This window comes from Salmo salar, chromosome 27 (genome assembly GCF_965601325.2).
Source record: "Salmo salar chromosome 27, fSalSal1, whole genome shotgun sequence".
Classification (NCBI taxonomy): Eukaryota; Metazoa; Chordata; class Actinopteri; order Salmoniformes; family Salmonidae; genus Salmo; species Salmo salar.
In genome coordinates, this window is record NC_138317.1 from 26,900,001 (window position 1) to 26,913,964 (window position 13,964).

A 13,964-nucleotide genomic window follows, 5' to 3' on the forward strand; every position below is an offset into this window, starting at 1 on the left:
CTGAACAAAGGACAGAATGTAGTTTTATAACCCAACCCTAGCCTGTGGTTGACCAATTAGAATTCCTTGCAATAAAACTGGGCCAATGGCCAAATAACAAGTATCCTATTTCAGATTCAATGTATAAACAATTTGGACCAATGAGAACTTGCCATGTAGACATGAGTCTGAAATTCCTCCATTTCCTGAAATTCCTGACCCATTGATCATTAATCCCCTATTACAGAAAAAACACTATTTCCATTGACCTTTAGTACTACATTGACTTTAGTCCTCTTGACCTTTAGTACTCTATTGACCTTTAATATTTAAGGATCTGAGCTCTCTTTAAGGGAAGCTGTCTCCCTCTTTGTCTGTCTGTCACTTTCTCTCACACACTAGTGCAGCCCAACAGCCTGTCTCAGAGTAAGGAAGAGACAGAGAGAGAGAAGGGGGAGGGGGAGAGAGAGAGAGAGAGAGAAGGGGGAGGGGGGATAGAGAGAAGGGGGAGGGGGAGAGAGAGAAGGGGGAGGGGAGAGAGAGAGAAGGGGGAGGGGAGAGAGAGATAAGGGGGAGGGGGAGAGAGAAGGATCGAGAGAGATAATGAAAGTGCGGAGTTAATTACAAGAGGAGAAAAACATCTCCCTCCCTCCTGTCTTCGCTTCATCCTTTCCTCCCTCCATCTCATATCTTCTTCCCTGCCAGAGTGAGGGATAGCTCAAGCTAAACCTGTTAACCCCAGAGTGAGGGATAGCTCAAGCTAAACCTGTTAACCCCAGAGTGAGGGATAGCTCAAGCTAAACCTGTTAACCCTAGAGTGAGGGATAGCTCAAGCTAAACCTGTTAACCCCAGAGTGAGGGATAGCTCAAGCTAAACCTGTTAACCCCAGAGTGAGGGATAGCTCAAGCTAAACCTGTTAACCCCAGAGTGAGGGATACTCAAGCTAAACCTGTTAACCCTAGAGTGAGGGATAGCTCAAGCTAAACCTGTTAACCCTAGAGTGAGGGATAGCTCAAGCTAAACCTTTTAACCCTAGAGTGAGGGATAGCTCAAGCTAAACCTGTTAACCCTAGAGTGAGGGATAGCTCAAGCTAAACCTGTTAACCCTAGAGTGAGGGATAGCTCAAGCTAAACCTGTTAACCCCAGAGTGAGGGATAGCTCAAGCTAAACCTGTTAACCCCAGAGTGAGGGATAGCTCAAGCTAAACCTGTTAACCCCAGAGTGAGGGATAGCTCAAGCTAAACCTGTTAACCCCAGAGTGAGGGATAGCTCAAGCTAAACCTGTTAACCCCAGAGTGAGGGATAGCTCAAGCTAAACCTGTTAACCCCAGAGTGAGGGATAGCTCAAGCTAAACCTGTTAACCCCAGAGTGAGGGATAGCTCAAGCTAAACCTGTTAACCCCAGAGTGAGGGATAGCTCAAGCTCCCCTCCCTGTCCTCTCCTCTGCTTTCCTCCCCCTCCCTGTCCTCTCCTCTGCTTTCCTCCCCCTCCCTGTCCTCTCCTCTGCTTTCCTCCCCCTCCCTCGCCTCTCCTCTGCTTTCCTCCCCCTCCCTGTCCTCTCCTCTGCTTTCCTCCCCCCCTGTCCTCTCCTCTGCTTTCCTCCCCCTCCCTGTCCTCTCCTCTGCTTTCCTCCCCCTCCCTGTCCTCTCCTCTGCTTTCCTCCCCCTCCCTCTCCTCTGCTTTCCTCCCCCTCCCTGTCCTCTCCTCTGCTTTCCTCCCCCTCCCTGTCCTCTCCTCTGCTTTCCTCCCCCTCCCTCGCCTCTCCTCTGCTTTCCTCCCCCTCCCTGTCCTCTCCTCTGCTTTCCTCCCCCTCCCTCTCCTCTGCTTTCCTCCCCCTCCCTGTCCTCTCCTCTGCTTTCCTCCCCCTCCCTGTCCTCTCCTCTGCTTTCCTCCCCCTCCCTCTCCTCTGCTTTCCTCCCCCTCCCTGTCCTCTCCTCTGCTTTCTTCCCCCTCCCTGTCCTCTCCTCTGCTTTCCTCCCCCTCCCTGTGCTCTCCTCTGCTTTCCTCCCCCTCCCTGTCCTCTCCTCTGCTTTCCTCCCCCTCCCTGTCCTCTCCTCTGCTTTCCTCCACCCCTGTCCTCTCCTCTGCTTTCCTCCCCCTCCCTGTCCTCTCCTCTGCTTTCCTCCCCCCCTGTCCTCTCCTCTGCTTTCCTCCCCCTCCCTGTCCTCTCCTCTGCTTTCCTCCCCCTCCCTGTCCTCTCCTCTGCTTTCCTCCCCCTCCCTGTCCTTTCCTCTGCTTTCCTCCCCCTCCCTGTCCTCTCCTCTGCTTTCCTCCCCCTCCCTCGCCTCTCCTCTGGTTTCCTCCCCCTCCCTGTCCTCTCCTCTGCTCCCCCCGACCTCTGCAAGAGGGATTGTGCAAAGTAAATTTCCCTTTAAATAAAGTATTCAGGTATTTATTAAAGTACATTAAAGCATTCATTACCTCCCCAGGCCCAGCTGGAGGCCCAGAGGGCGACGGGGGAGTTCCAGCGGGCGGTGGAGATCCTGCGGGCAGCTAAAGAGACCATCGCCCTGGCAGAGGAGAGACTCCTGGAGGAGGACAGCAGACAGTTTGATTCAGCCTGGCAGGAGATGCTCAACCACGCCACCAACAGGGTGGGTAAACACACAACTCTTGGTCCTGGAAAGCCACAGTGTGTGCAGACTGTGACCGACTGGGTTTGTTAGCTTGATTAGGCAGTTGTAGTAGCAACGGTCATCAGAATTGTTAAAAGGTTTTAAAACAAGTCTAATAAATACTGCAGTTGGACAATGGATGAAGATACTCCATACCTTTTTCAGATATTGACGGAATTATAGCACTATAAAACATTTTACTGGCACAGACAAATAGTGAATGGAGTTCAGGGATTTTGGTAGGAATTCAAGAGTTCAATTTATTGTCACATTTAACTTTTTTTTTTAATACACTCAAATATACATTTTCTAATGGTTTCAGGTATTAAAAAATAAATGGTGTTAAAATAAATAAAGTTATATGTGCCTCATTTGCATAAATACACCGGGTTCATTTGTGTAAATATGAATAAGTTAACTAACCTAAAGGGGGGAAATAGGGCTTAAGCCACCAGAAACTTGGTCTGTCTAGGCCTACCTGCACTCACAAGCACTGTCTCAACTGCCTCATTAATTACCGTTACTGTCACGTTGCATTATTCAACAAGTGTGTCAATAGCAGGATACCCTCAGATGAAAAACCAACAGGCTTGGCTCTAGACTACACCTATCTAAACATACTTTACATTGTTTGCAAGATCAGACATAATGCTACTATAATCTGAGTGTTCATTTTAGGAAGTTGCTTTCATTTCAGCGCATCTAATTTGTAAACATTTCAACTCCATTAAATTATGACTTTTTTTAATTGCACAAAAAATGGCCACCAAAATAAAGTGATCTTTCTTCTCTTTCTTGTGATGTAAGTGTAGAGACGGTGCATTAAAACCCCGATCAAGCTTTACTGTTCTTATATAGATGCAACGGAAAGACAATGAATTCCATTGAGCCCATTTTAGCCATTACCAGTGTGTATGACAGGTCATTACCAACGTTTCTGCGATCGTAACGTTAACGGGAAAAAACAAATGGCACAAGGAAGAGTGGGAAAGAATTTCCAGAGTAAAATGAAAGCAATCAATCCAGCAAGATATAAGTGACAAGTAGATTTTACAACACAGGAAATAAATGGCTGACAAAGACAGATCCTCAGGTGGGCGGGGCATTGCTATATGTAGTAGTAATAGCTTGATCTTGGTGGAATAGATCAAAGCACACACACCAAAGACTGACTCCGCTAGACTGACTCTGCCACCCTATTGGCTGTTGCAGGTGATGGAGGCGGAGACGGCGAGGACTCGTAGCGAATTAGAGCACAGAAAGACGGCGAACCACTACAACGCCTGCATCAGTCATATGAGACAGCTGGAGAATAAACTCAAACGCACCATCAACAAGTCCAGGTGTGTGTGTGTGTACGTATAAGGCTGTGTGTGTGTGTGTGTGTGTGTGTGTGTGTGTGTGTGTGTGTGTGTGTGTGTGTGTGTGTGTGTGTGTGTGTGTGTGTGTGTGTGTGTGTGTGTGTGTGTGTGTGTACGTATAAGGCTGTGTGTGTGTGTGTGTGTGTGTGTGTGTGTGTGTGTGTGTGTGTGTGTGTGTGCGTGTAAGGCTGTGTGTGTACGTATAAGGCTGTGTGTGTGTGTGTGTGTGTGTCTGTGTGTGTCTGTGTGTGTGTGTGTGTGTGTGTGTGTGTGTGTGTGTGTGTGCGCGTGTAAGGCTGTGTGTGTACGTATAAGGCTGTGTGTGTGTGTGTGTGTTTTGGTCCTGTTAATGTGACTGACACACTCAGCCGCCCCTATCTTGGGCCTCTTGTTGCTGAATGTGAGGACGTGCAGATGTTGGCCGGGTAAGCCTGTGCCTGCTGTGTATGAGTTTGGGCGTAGTGAAGGTATGTGTGTGTGTGATTGTATGTGTGTGAGTTTTGGAGTAGCGTGTGTGTGTGTATGTGTGAGTTTGGGTGAAGTGTGTGTTTCCCCTGAGGGCCTGTGGAATGTGGCAGCTGTTGGAGGTGGAGTGTTATTTTTCCAGAGGTTCATGGTTGCTCTGACGACTATACAGCGCCCTGAAAGAACTACTGACTCAAATCTCTCTCTCTCTCGCCTTCTCTCTTCCCCGCTCTCTCTCTCTCCACCTGCAGGCCATATTTTGAACTGAAGGCAAAATACTACCTACAACTTGAGGTATGTACAGTGTTTATTGTTGCCATAGATACACAATAACATGTTTGTGTGTTGTAACACCCTGTGTGTGTAACGTCCCTACTTTCTTCTCTCTCTCAGCAACTAAGACGACACGTAGACAAGTTTCAGGCCAAGCTGACCGTTACCAAGGCAGACTATCGCACAACGCTGCGTAACCTGGAGACCATCTCCGAGGAGATCCACTCCCGGCGACACTCCATCACCATGGGAACCAGAGGGAGGGGCGTGGGGGCTGAGGGGGAGGGGGGAAATGAGGACATCACCAACTTCAAGATGGAGTCAGACGGACTGTCCAGTGAGTGTCACACACACATACGTGCACAGAGCCAGGTTTTAATGTGTATATCTTTGTGTGTATGTTAATTTGTGTGTGTTTTCCAGTGGCATCTGTGACGTTTGATGAAGGCGGTAACAGTGGTGGATCAGAGGAAGAGACAAAAACACACTCCACTTCCGCTCCCCTCGATATGCCCTCCTCCCATAATCCCTCCTCTTCCTCCTCCTCTTCTCTCCATCCCTACCCCTCCACCCCTCTGGACCTGCCCTGCTCCTACCCCTCCTCCTCATTCTCAACCCCCTCTGCCTACCTCTCCCCCTGCCCATCCCTCATGTCCTCGTCCTGTCCCAGTGCCATGGAGGGACCCAGTCCTGGTGGCTGGCTAAGCCCAGAGTCGAGGTGTGGTTCTCCTCTCCTCGGGCCCCGCTCCCAGTGCAGTGGAGCCTCCTCCCCAGACTGCGACCAGGAAAGAGGTGTGTGTGTATGTGTGTTCCGGTGACTTTGTGTCTATAAATGTGATAATTGTTTGGATTATTGTTGGGCTACTGTTTATAGGATTGTATGTTAGAAAACAAGTTTATTCACCTTTAACTCTGCTTTTATGTGTGTGTGTGTGTGTGTGTGTGTGTGTGTGTGTGTGTGTGTGTGTGTGTGTGTGTGTGTGTGTGTGTGTGTGTGTGTGTGTGTGTGTGTGTGTGTGTGTAGGGGACAGAGCAGAGGGTGCGGAGCAGAAGTTGGAGGCAGGTCTGAGTAAGCTGACCCTGACAATAACACACCCACTGCATCCTGGGAACGACGACCCCAAGGATGACCCCAAGACGACCTCCAGCTCCGCCACTACAACCCATATTCCCAACCTTACCATCCTCCAGACCAACAGCGCCTAACAGACAGACAACTTCACCTCTTACCCATGACCCTTGACTCATGACCTTTAAGCCTGAACTCTAACTCTGAGCCTTTCTATGAATTTCAGTAACATTACAATGTGTTTTATTCACTCCAGTGACAAATCTGAAATCACACCCTATTCCATGCATAGGAAATAAGGAATAGTGGCAATAGGGTGCCATTTTGGATCTTGCCCAGAACTGATCTGGAATAACCTGGAAGGGGAAATAAACTTGGGGATTGTGGGGGATCATAGCCAGGCAAGTCTATTGTCAACACCTTAAAACACTGTGAACGAAGGAAGGGTGTGAAAGAGACATCGCTATGGCCCGATTCTCCAAAAAGGGTGGACTATGTCATGGATTTAAAAGCAATGGATTGGTCTAAGCTGGCGGGAGTTTCCACTATTGTGACATGTTGGAATGACCCTGGAGAGAAATATGTAAATATGGCTGATGGGCCAACGGCCTGTGTGAGGGGCAGAGGTTACTGCAGTCTCAGCACGTGCGTGTGTGTGTGTGTGTGTGTGTGTGTGTGTGTGTGTGTGTGTGTGTGTGCGTGCGTGCGTGCGTGTCAGAGGAACAGCATGTTACTGCGGTTTTTCTCCCTCACATAGACTGACTGGGGTTGTTACTGCGGATATTCACCCTCACATAGACTGACTGGGGTTGTTACTGCGGTTTTTCTCCCTCACATAGACTGACTGGGGTTGTTACTGCGGTTTTTCTCCCTCACATAGACTGACTGGGGTTGTTACTGCGGTTTTTCTCCCTCACATAGACTGACTGGGGTTGTTACTGCGGTTTTTCTCCCTCACATAGACTGACTGGGGTTGTTACTGCGGTTTTTCTCCCTCACATAGACTGACTGGGGTTGTTACTGCGGTTTTTCTCCCTCACATAGACTGACTGGGGTTGTTACTGCGGTTTTTCTCCCTCACATAGACTGACTGGGGTTGTTACTGCGGTTTTTCTCCCTCACATAGACTGACTGGGGTTGTTACTGCGGTTTTTCTCCCTCACATAGACTGACTGGGGTTGTTTGCAATTACTATGTGTTGTAGGTGTTTGTGTGTGTCGCTATGCATGGTAGGTAGGGCGACAGCGTGTGTAGAGACTGTTTCAGTGCAGTTGTAGTGTTGGTGTATTACTCCTGTATGGTGTATGGTGAGAGTACAGCCTGACTCCAGTACAGAGACATTCTATATTTATGCTCTGTGTCTCTGACCTACACTGTATCTGTTCTTAGAATAAAACACATCTGACTCTTCATTGTGTGTGTCTGTGTGTGTCTGACACTGACGCATTGTAGCCTCACAAACAGGAACCTGCCCCCCAACACACTCACACACTTTAACCCCAAAGTCACCCAAAGTCACTCCCTCAATGCTAGTGGATGTAAACAAACCTGACACACAAACGCTGGCAAGAGTGTTTTCTTCCTGCTACTCTCTCAGCTGGTGTAGTGTTATCTCATGACTTGAGTCAGAGCTCTGAGACTTCCTGTCGGTGTGTGTGCACTTTTCTGGGCCGGAATCCAACCTGGATCTGCCTATCCCAAATCAGTCAGTTATTCCCTGTCCCAGTCCTAAAAGGCCTGATAGAGGCTGCACAACCTAATCAACAGGCTAGCCACAGCTAGGAACTATATCTCAACCTAGGCGATAAGGGCCTTAGCGGGCAATCCCCAGAGCCTAGTGCCTATGCTGCCTAACTCCTTCTCAACCTAACATGCTTCCTGCTGTTCAGGTCAGAGCTTTCACCTTAGACATTATAAGGATAATCTCTCCTGTCTGACAAGGCCTAGATGAAATCCTTCACAGACTCCTACCAATGTTCTAGTACTATAGTCTGGTGCTAGGTCCTTTATTCCAGAATGTACGATTCCCATTTAATTAACCAGATTCTCAAAATCCTCAATTGATCTAATTAATTAGAAGTTAGACAACAACATGTACTTGTATGACTCTTTGACGACTCCAGGTTTGGAACATCAAAGCAAAGTTTATTCAAGTTCTAGTTTATTATAAAAATTCATGCCAACATTATAAATGTAAATTCAAGATACCCTCAGGGCTTTCACCTAAACTTCCTTATGAAAAATGCTTTTAATAACAAGAAAAGTAGTCTTACCTTCTAAAACAATACAATAGTTTCTAAAGGTTTCTAAAAGGTGAAAAATGTAATAAATACAAATATATATATATATATATATATATATACACTGCTCCAAAAAATAAAGGGAACACTTAAACAACACAATGTAACTCCAAGTCAATCACACTTCTGTGAAATCAAACTGTCCACTTAGGAAGCAACACTGATTGACAATAAATTTCACATGCTGTTGTGCAAATGAAATAGACAACAGGTGGAAATTATAGGCAATTAGCAAGACACCCCCAATAAAGGAGTGGTTCTGCAGGTGGGGACCACAGACCACTTCTCAGTTCCTATGCTTCCTGGCTGATGTTTTGGTCACTTTTGAATGCTGGCGGTGCTTTCACTCTAGTGGTAGCATGAGACGGAGTCTATAACCCACACAAGTGGCTCAGGTAGTGCAGCTCATCCAGGATGGCACATCAATGCGAGCTGTGGCAAGAAGTTTTGCTGTGTCTGTCAGCGTAGTGTCCAGAGCATGGAGGCGCTACCAGGAGACAGGCGAGTACATCAGGAGATGTGGAGGAGGCCGTAGGAGGGCAACAACCCAGCAGCAGGACCGCTACCTCCGCCTTTGTGCAAGGAGGAGCAGGAGGAGCACTGCCAGAGCCCTGCAAAATGACCTCCAGCAGGCCACAAATGTGCATGTGTCTGCTCAAACGGTCAGAAACAGACTCCATGAGGGTGGTATGAGGGCCCGACGTCCACAGGTGGGGGTTGTGCTTACAGCCCAACACCGTGCAGGACGTTTGGCATTTGCCAGAGAACACCAAGATTGGCAAATTCGCCACTGGCGCCCTGTGCTCTTCACAGATGAAAGCAGGTTCACACTGAGCACGTGACAGACGTGACAGAGTCTGGAGACGCCGTGGAGAACGTTCTGCTGCCTGCAACATCCTCCAGCATGACCGGTTTGGCGGTGGGTCAGTCATGGTGTGGGGTGGCATTTCTTTGGGGGGCCGCACAGCCCTCCATGTGCTCGCCAGAGGTAGCCTGACTGCCATTAGGTACCGAGATGAGATCCTCAGACCCCTTGTGAGACCATATGCTGGTGCGGTTGGCCCTGGGTTCCTCCTAATGCAAGACAATGCTAGACCTCATGTGGCTGGAGTGTGTCAGTAGTTCCTGCAAGAGGAAGGCATTGATGCTATGGACTGGCCCGCCCGTTCCCCAGACCTGAATCCAATTGAGCACATCTGGGACATCATGTCTCGCTCCATCCACCAACGCCACGTTGCACCACAGACTGTCCAGGAGTTGGCGGATGCTTTAGTCCAGGTCTGGGAGGAGATCCCTCAGGAGACCATCCGCCACCTCATCAGGAGCATGCCCAGGCGTTGTAGGGAGGTCATACAGGCACGTGGAGGCCACACACACTACTGAGCCTCATTTTGACTTGTTTTAAGGACATTACATCAAAGTTGGATCAGCCTGTAGTGTGGTTTTCCACTTTAATTTTGAGTGTGACTCCAAATCCAGACCTCCATGGGTTGATAAATTGGATTTCCATTGATTATTTTCGTGTGATTTTGTTGTCAGCACATTCAACTATGTAAAGAAAAAAGTATTTAATAAGATTATTTCATTCATTCAGATGTAGGATGTGTTGTATAAGTGTTCCCTTTATTTTTTTGAGCAGTATATATATATATATGTATATATGTTTAAAATATACTCTAATCATACAACTACAATAATACAAAAATAATGGTTAAAAAAGCAGTCTTCAATAACAGCAAATTATTCCTATCCCCAACTGAACATCAATACCCCTACTAAACTCCTCTACTCAGTACATACCCCAACTTCACCAAATATATATTTTTTTGCTCTCATCGTATTTTCCATAACATGTTTATTTCATCAACCCAGTCATAGTTTATTCATTTTCAACAACACTCTCTGCATGTTCTTTTATTTCATCAATACAGTCATAGTTCCACCCATTTCATCAACACTTCTCAATTCCTTTCTGTCCCCATCAACTACCCAACCACTCTGTACTGTGATCGTGTATTTTTCTAAGTGTGTCTGTCCTTGTAATATCTGGGCCCAAGCTGGTGTGTATTTAGGCTCTGGAAGACCTTATAAGGACTTCCCATGAATGAATGTTTGTGTGTGCGTGTGAATGTAATTCTGTGGGTGTATACGTACTGCGTGGGTGTGTAGCCATTAGCCTGTGTGTGTGTTGTGCCAGCTGTGACCTTGAGTTTGTGTGTGTGCGTGTGAGTGAATGTGCACGTGGTATTGTCTGTGTGTGTGTATGTAAAACTGTTAGCGAATGGAGAGTGTGTTGTGAACTGCTGTAACCCTAAGGATGAGGAGAGATGACAAAGGTACAAATGTTGAAAATTTGGACAGTGACCATTGAACTCGTTGAACTCATCGGTCCTCTATAATAAGTCAGAAGTTCCTGGGCACTGGTCATTCAGCCATGTCCCTCCGTGTCCTCCTGACAGTGGTGGTTTCTGTTCTCTATCTGTCCCCGGTAATGTTAACCCGGGCTGGGGACAGGACAGAGGGGACTCCCGGTCCATCTTACGTGGCAGCAGTCTACGAGCACCGGGTGATTTTGAACCCAGAGCCGCACGTGCCTCTGTCTCGGGCCGCGGCGCTCGAGCACATGATGAGGAACTTGAAGGTCTATGAGGAGCAGGCCGCGCGGGCAGCAGAACAGGTAGGTACACCTGTGGGAGGGACCGGGAGATGGTCTTCTCTTTCAGCTAATATAACTAGATTTGTTAATGCAGGGCTGGAACAAAGCCCGCACACCCTGCAGATAAGTTCTTGAGGACTGGATAAGACTTGCCTTTGGCAAGGAGGATAAACATCAATCTGAAGTTCTTGAGTTAATAGCTTTACAGCTCCATTTACCCCTTTCTATCACCTGTTACTGTTCCATCACAACACGCATAGAGAAACAACCTCCACATCTCTCTCTCTCTCTCTCTCTCTCTCTCTCTCTCTCTCTCTCTCTCTCTCTCTCTCTCTCTCTCTCTCTCTCTCTCTAATTCATAAGGCTTTATTGGCATGGAAAGTGTTGTACATTGCCAAAGCAAACATAGACACTCTGACTCTTTCCTCCAGGGGGCTCAGATCATTGTATTTCCAGAGGACGGTATCCATGGGTTCAACTTCAGTCGTCTGTCCATCTCTGGTTACCTTGAGACCATCCCTGACCCACTGACTGAGGACTGGAACCCCTGTACACAGCCTGACAGACACAATCACACTGAGGTATACGCACGCACGTGCACACACACCTTTACTTACCACTGTGGATCCATGTCTAATGTCATCAAATGTCTGTTAATGTGTGTTCTGCCCTGTTCTCTGTCAGGTCCTCCAGAGTTTGAGCTGCATGGCTCGACGTCACCAACTATACCTGGTGGCCAACATGCCTGACCTCCAGCCCTGCCCTCTGACCTCTCATCCCCACCTTGACCCCTCTCAAACCCCCTGCCCCCCCGATGGGCGCTGGCAGTTCAACACTGATGTAGTCTTCAGGTTGGTGATAAATGGGTTGTTTCGGTTTTAAACACGTTTCTTGATCCTGTGAGAAAATAATTTATTGTACAGGGAGCACTACAGGTATTCTAAACCTCCAGAGGTTCTCTTGGAATAGGGGAATTGATTTTCATTGATTTCCAAAACCTTTTTAGTTATACAGGAGGGACTTGGAATTATGTTTTTGCTTTTCATCCTAAGCGCACCCTACCAGCAACCATTTTCTACAGGAATTTATTTTATTTGTATAATAATTGTATTACTTTTACAAGGATTTGGGTTATATAGATGAAAATACATTTGGTTTTCTCATTCACTGCAGGTCTGATGGTTCCCTGGCGGCTCGCTACCACAAACAAAACCTGTACTTCGAGAAGGAATTCGATACCCCGCCCAGACTAGAGGTGGTGACCTTTGACACGCCGTTCGCCGGACGGTTTGGAGTGTTCACCTGCTTTGACATCCTGTTTCATGACCCTACTGTCAGACTACTGGAGAAGGTACACAAAGTCGCACAATGTTTCATTATGGATGCAAATGAATTCATCAAAAGTCTTAATGTTTATCTGCATCTCTCTCAGGGTATAAGACAGATGATCTTCCCCACAGCCTGGATGAATCTGCTTCCTCTACTAACAGCGATTCAGATCCAGAGAGCGGTCAGTCTGGGAGCTAACGTCACTCTGCTGGCGGCTAACCTCAGGCATGACAGCAAGGCTATGACGGGCAGCGGCATCTTCACCCCTAGTACTTCCATCTATCACCACGCCTTCCACCACCCTGGGGGGCCAGAGGAGGGGAAGCTGCTGGTGTTGAGGATACCTGTACTGGACAGTGACTGGCTGGCAACACAGAAGCAGGCAAAGAGGCAGGGGGAGAAAGGAGGAAAGGGTGAGGCAAAGGAGCAGATAGGAGAAGAGGGTGAGGCAAAGGGGCAGGGGGAGACAGGAGGAGAGGGTGACAGTGAACCTCTCTCTGCTTCTCTTCCTACTCGCTCTCCCAATCCCTCCCCATCCCCCTCTCACTTCATCTCCTCTATGATGTGTGACCCGTTCTCCTTCGTCCTGCTGCATGGTTCAGAGGGCCAGCTGACTGTGTGTGACGGTCCTCTCTGCTGCCACCTGCAGTACCGACGGTCCCCACAGGGTGGCAATACGGAGCTCTATGCTCTAGGGGCATTCGCTGGCAATCACACGGCTGAAGGACACTTCGCCATGCAGGTAGGGAGAAACATTTACATTACACGCATGCATTACAACCAGGGTTAGGTTCAATTCCATTTAAATTCCAGTCAATTCAGGAAGTACACTGAAATTCAAATTCCAATTTTCTTCAATGCTTCTTAATGAGGAAAATTCAGAATTTGGTTTACTTTCTGAATTGACTGGAATTGAAAGGGAATTGACCCCAACTCTGATTACAGCTTACATTTGGAACTGGTAGGGATCCTGCCTTGTGCATACTTGCAATGTTTTACATTTTTTATTTAAGTCTACAAGTTCCTTTCAGTTTTAGTCATTTAGCAGATGCTCTTATCCAGAGCTACTTACAGATGCAATTAGCAATTAGTGCGTTGCTCAAGGGCACATTGACAGATTTTTCTCGTAGTCGTCTCATGGTATCAATGATTACCCCCCTCCCCCTCCAGGTGTGTGCGTTGGTCCGGTGCTCGGGGTCAGAGGTCAGCTCCTGTGGAAAGGAAGTGGAGGAGGCAGAGTCTAGAGTGGACTTCCGGTTGGAGGGGAAGTTCGGAACGCGTTATGTTTACCCGTCGTTGCTAGGTAGCGGCATGGTTGTAGATAAACCCGACCGGATCGAGAAGACCACCGATGGTCGAGTGACCATGGAACACTCAGGGATGTCTGTCGGACTGGTGACTGCATGTCTCTACGGCAGGGTGTACGACCAGGACTAGGGTGTGTGTGTGTGAGTGTAAGTGTGAGAGAGAGAGCGAGAGCGAGAGAGAGAGAGAAAGAGAGAAAATAAAGTAAATAAATGTTCTCCAATCTCTTTGTTCTCTGTACCGTTTCTGTATCATCTAAAGCAGCTATTCCCAAACTGGGGTATAGGGGTACGCCAAATAAAAATGTGATTCACTTAAAAAAAAATATATATATATATATACACTGCTCAAAAAAATAAAGGGAACACTTAAACAACACAATGTAACTCCAAGTCAATCACACTTCTGTGAAATCAAACTGTCCACTTAGGAAGCAACACTGATTGACAATACATTTCACATGCTGTTGTGCAAATGGAATAAACAACAGGTGGAAATTATAGGCAATTAGCAAGACACCCCCAATAAAGGAGTGGTTCTGCAGGTGGGGACCACAGACCACTTCTCAGTTCTTATGCTTCCTGGCTGATGTTTTGGTCACTTTTGAAT

At 47.5% G+C, this 13,964-nt stretch overlaps 2 protein-coding genes across 2 annotated transcripts in view; both read left to right on the forward strand.

Moving 5' to 3' along the window:
- Nucleotides 1-7,177, forward strand: part of LOC106588751 (SH3 domain-binding protein 5) — a 14,719-nt gene extending 7,542 nt beyond the window's left edge. The window contains exons 4-9 of the mRNA XM_014178091.3: nucleotides 2,412-2,576; nucleotides 3,810-3,940; nucleotides 4,675-4,717; nucleotides 4,817-5,033; nucleotides 5,120-5,488; nucleotides 5,721-7,177. Coding sequence (XP_014033566.1) covers nucleotides 2,412-2,576; nucleotides 3,810-3,940; nucleotides 4,675-4,717; nucleotides 4,817-5,033; nucleotides 5,120-5,488; nucleotides 5,721-5,902 — 1,107 coding nt within the window. The 3' untranslated portion in view covers nucleotides 5,903-7,177. The remainder of the gene's footprint in view (nucleotides 1-2,411; nucleotides 2,577-3,809; nucleotides 3,941-4,674; nucleotides 4,718-4,816; nucleotides 5,034-5,119; nucleotides 5,489-5,720) is intronic.
- A 3,294-nt stretch (nucleotides 7,178-10,471) lies between these two features.
- Nucleotides 10,472-13,582, forward strand: LOC106588750 (biotinidase-like). Its single transcript, XM_082970195.1, has 6 exons — nucleotides 10,472-10,742; nucleotides 11,153-11,302; nucleotides 11,406-11,572; nucleotides 11,895-12,072; nucleotides 12,154-12,792; nucleotides 13,221-13,582. The coding sequence occupies exons 1-6, from the start codon at nucleotides 10,500-10,502 to the stop codon at nucleotides 13,485-13,487; spliced, it is 1,644 nt and encodes a 547-aa protein (XP_082826321.1). The 5' UTR covers nucleotides 10,472-10,499; the 3' UTR covers nucleotides 13,488-13,582.
- The last annotated feature ends 382 nt before the right edge of the window (nucleotides 13,583-13,964 follow it).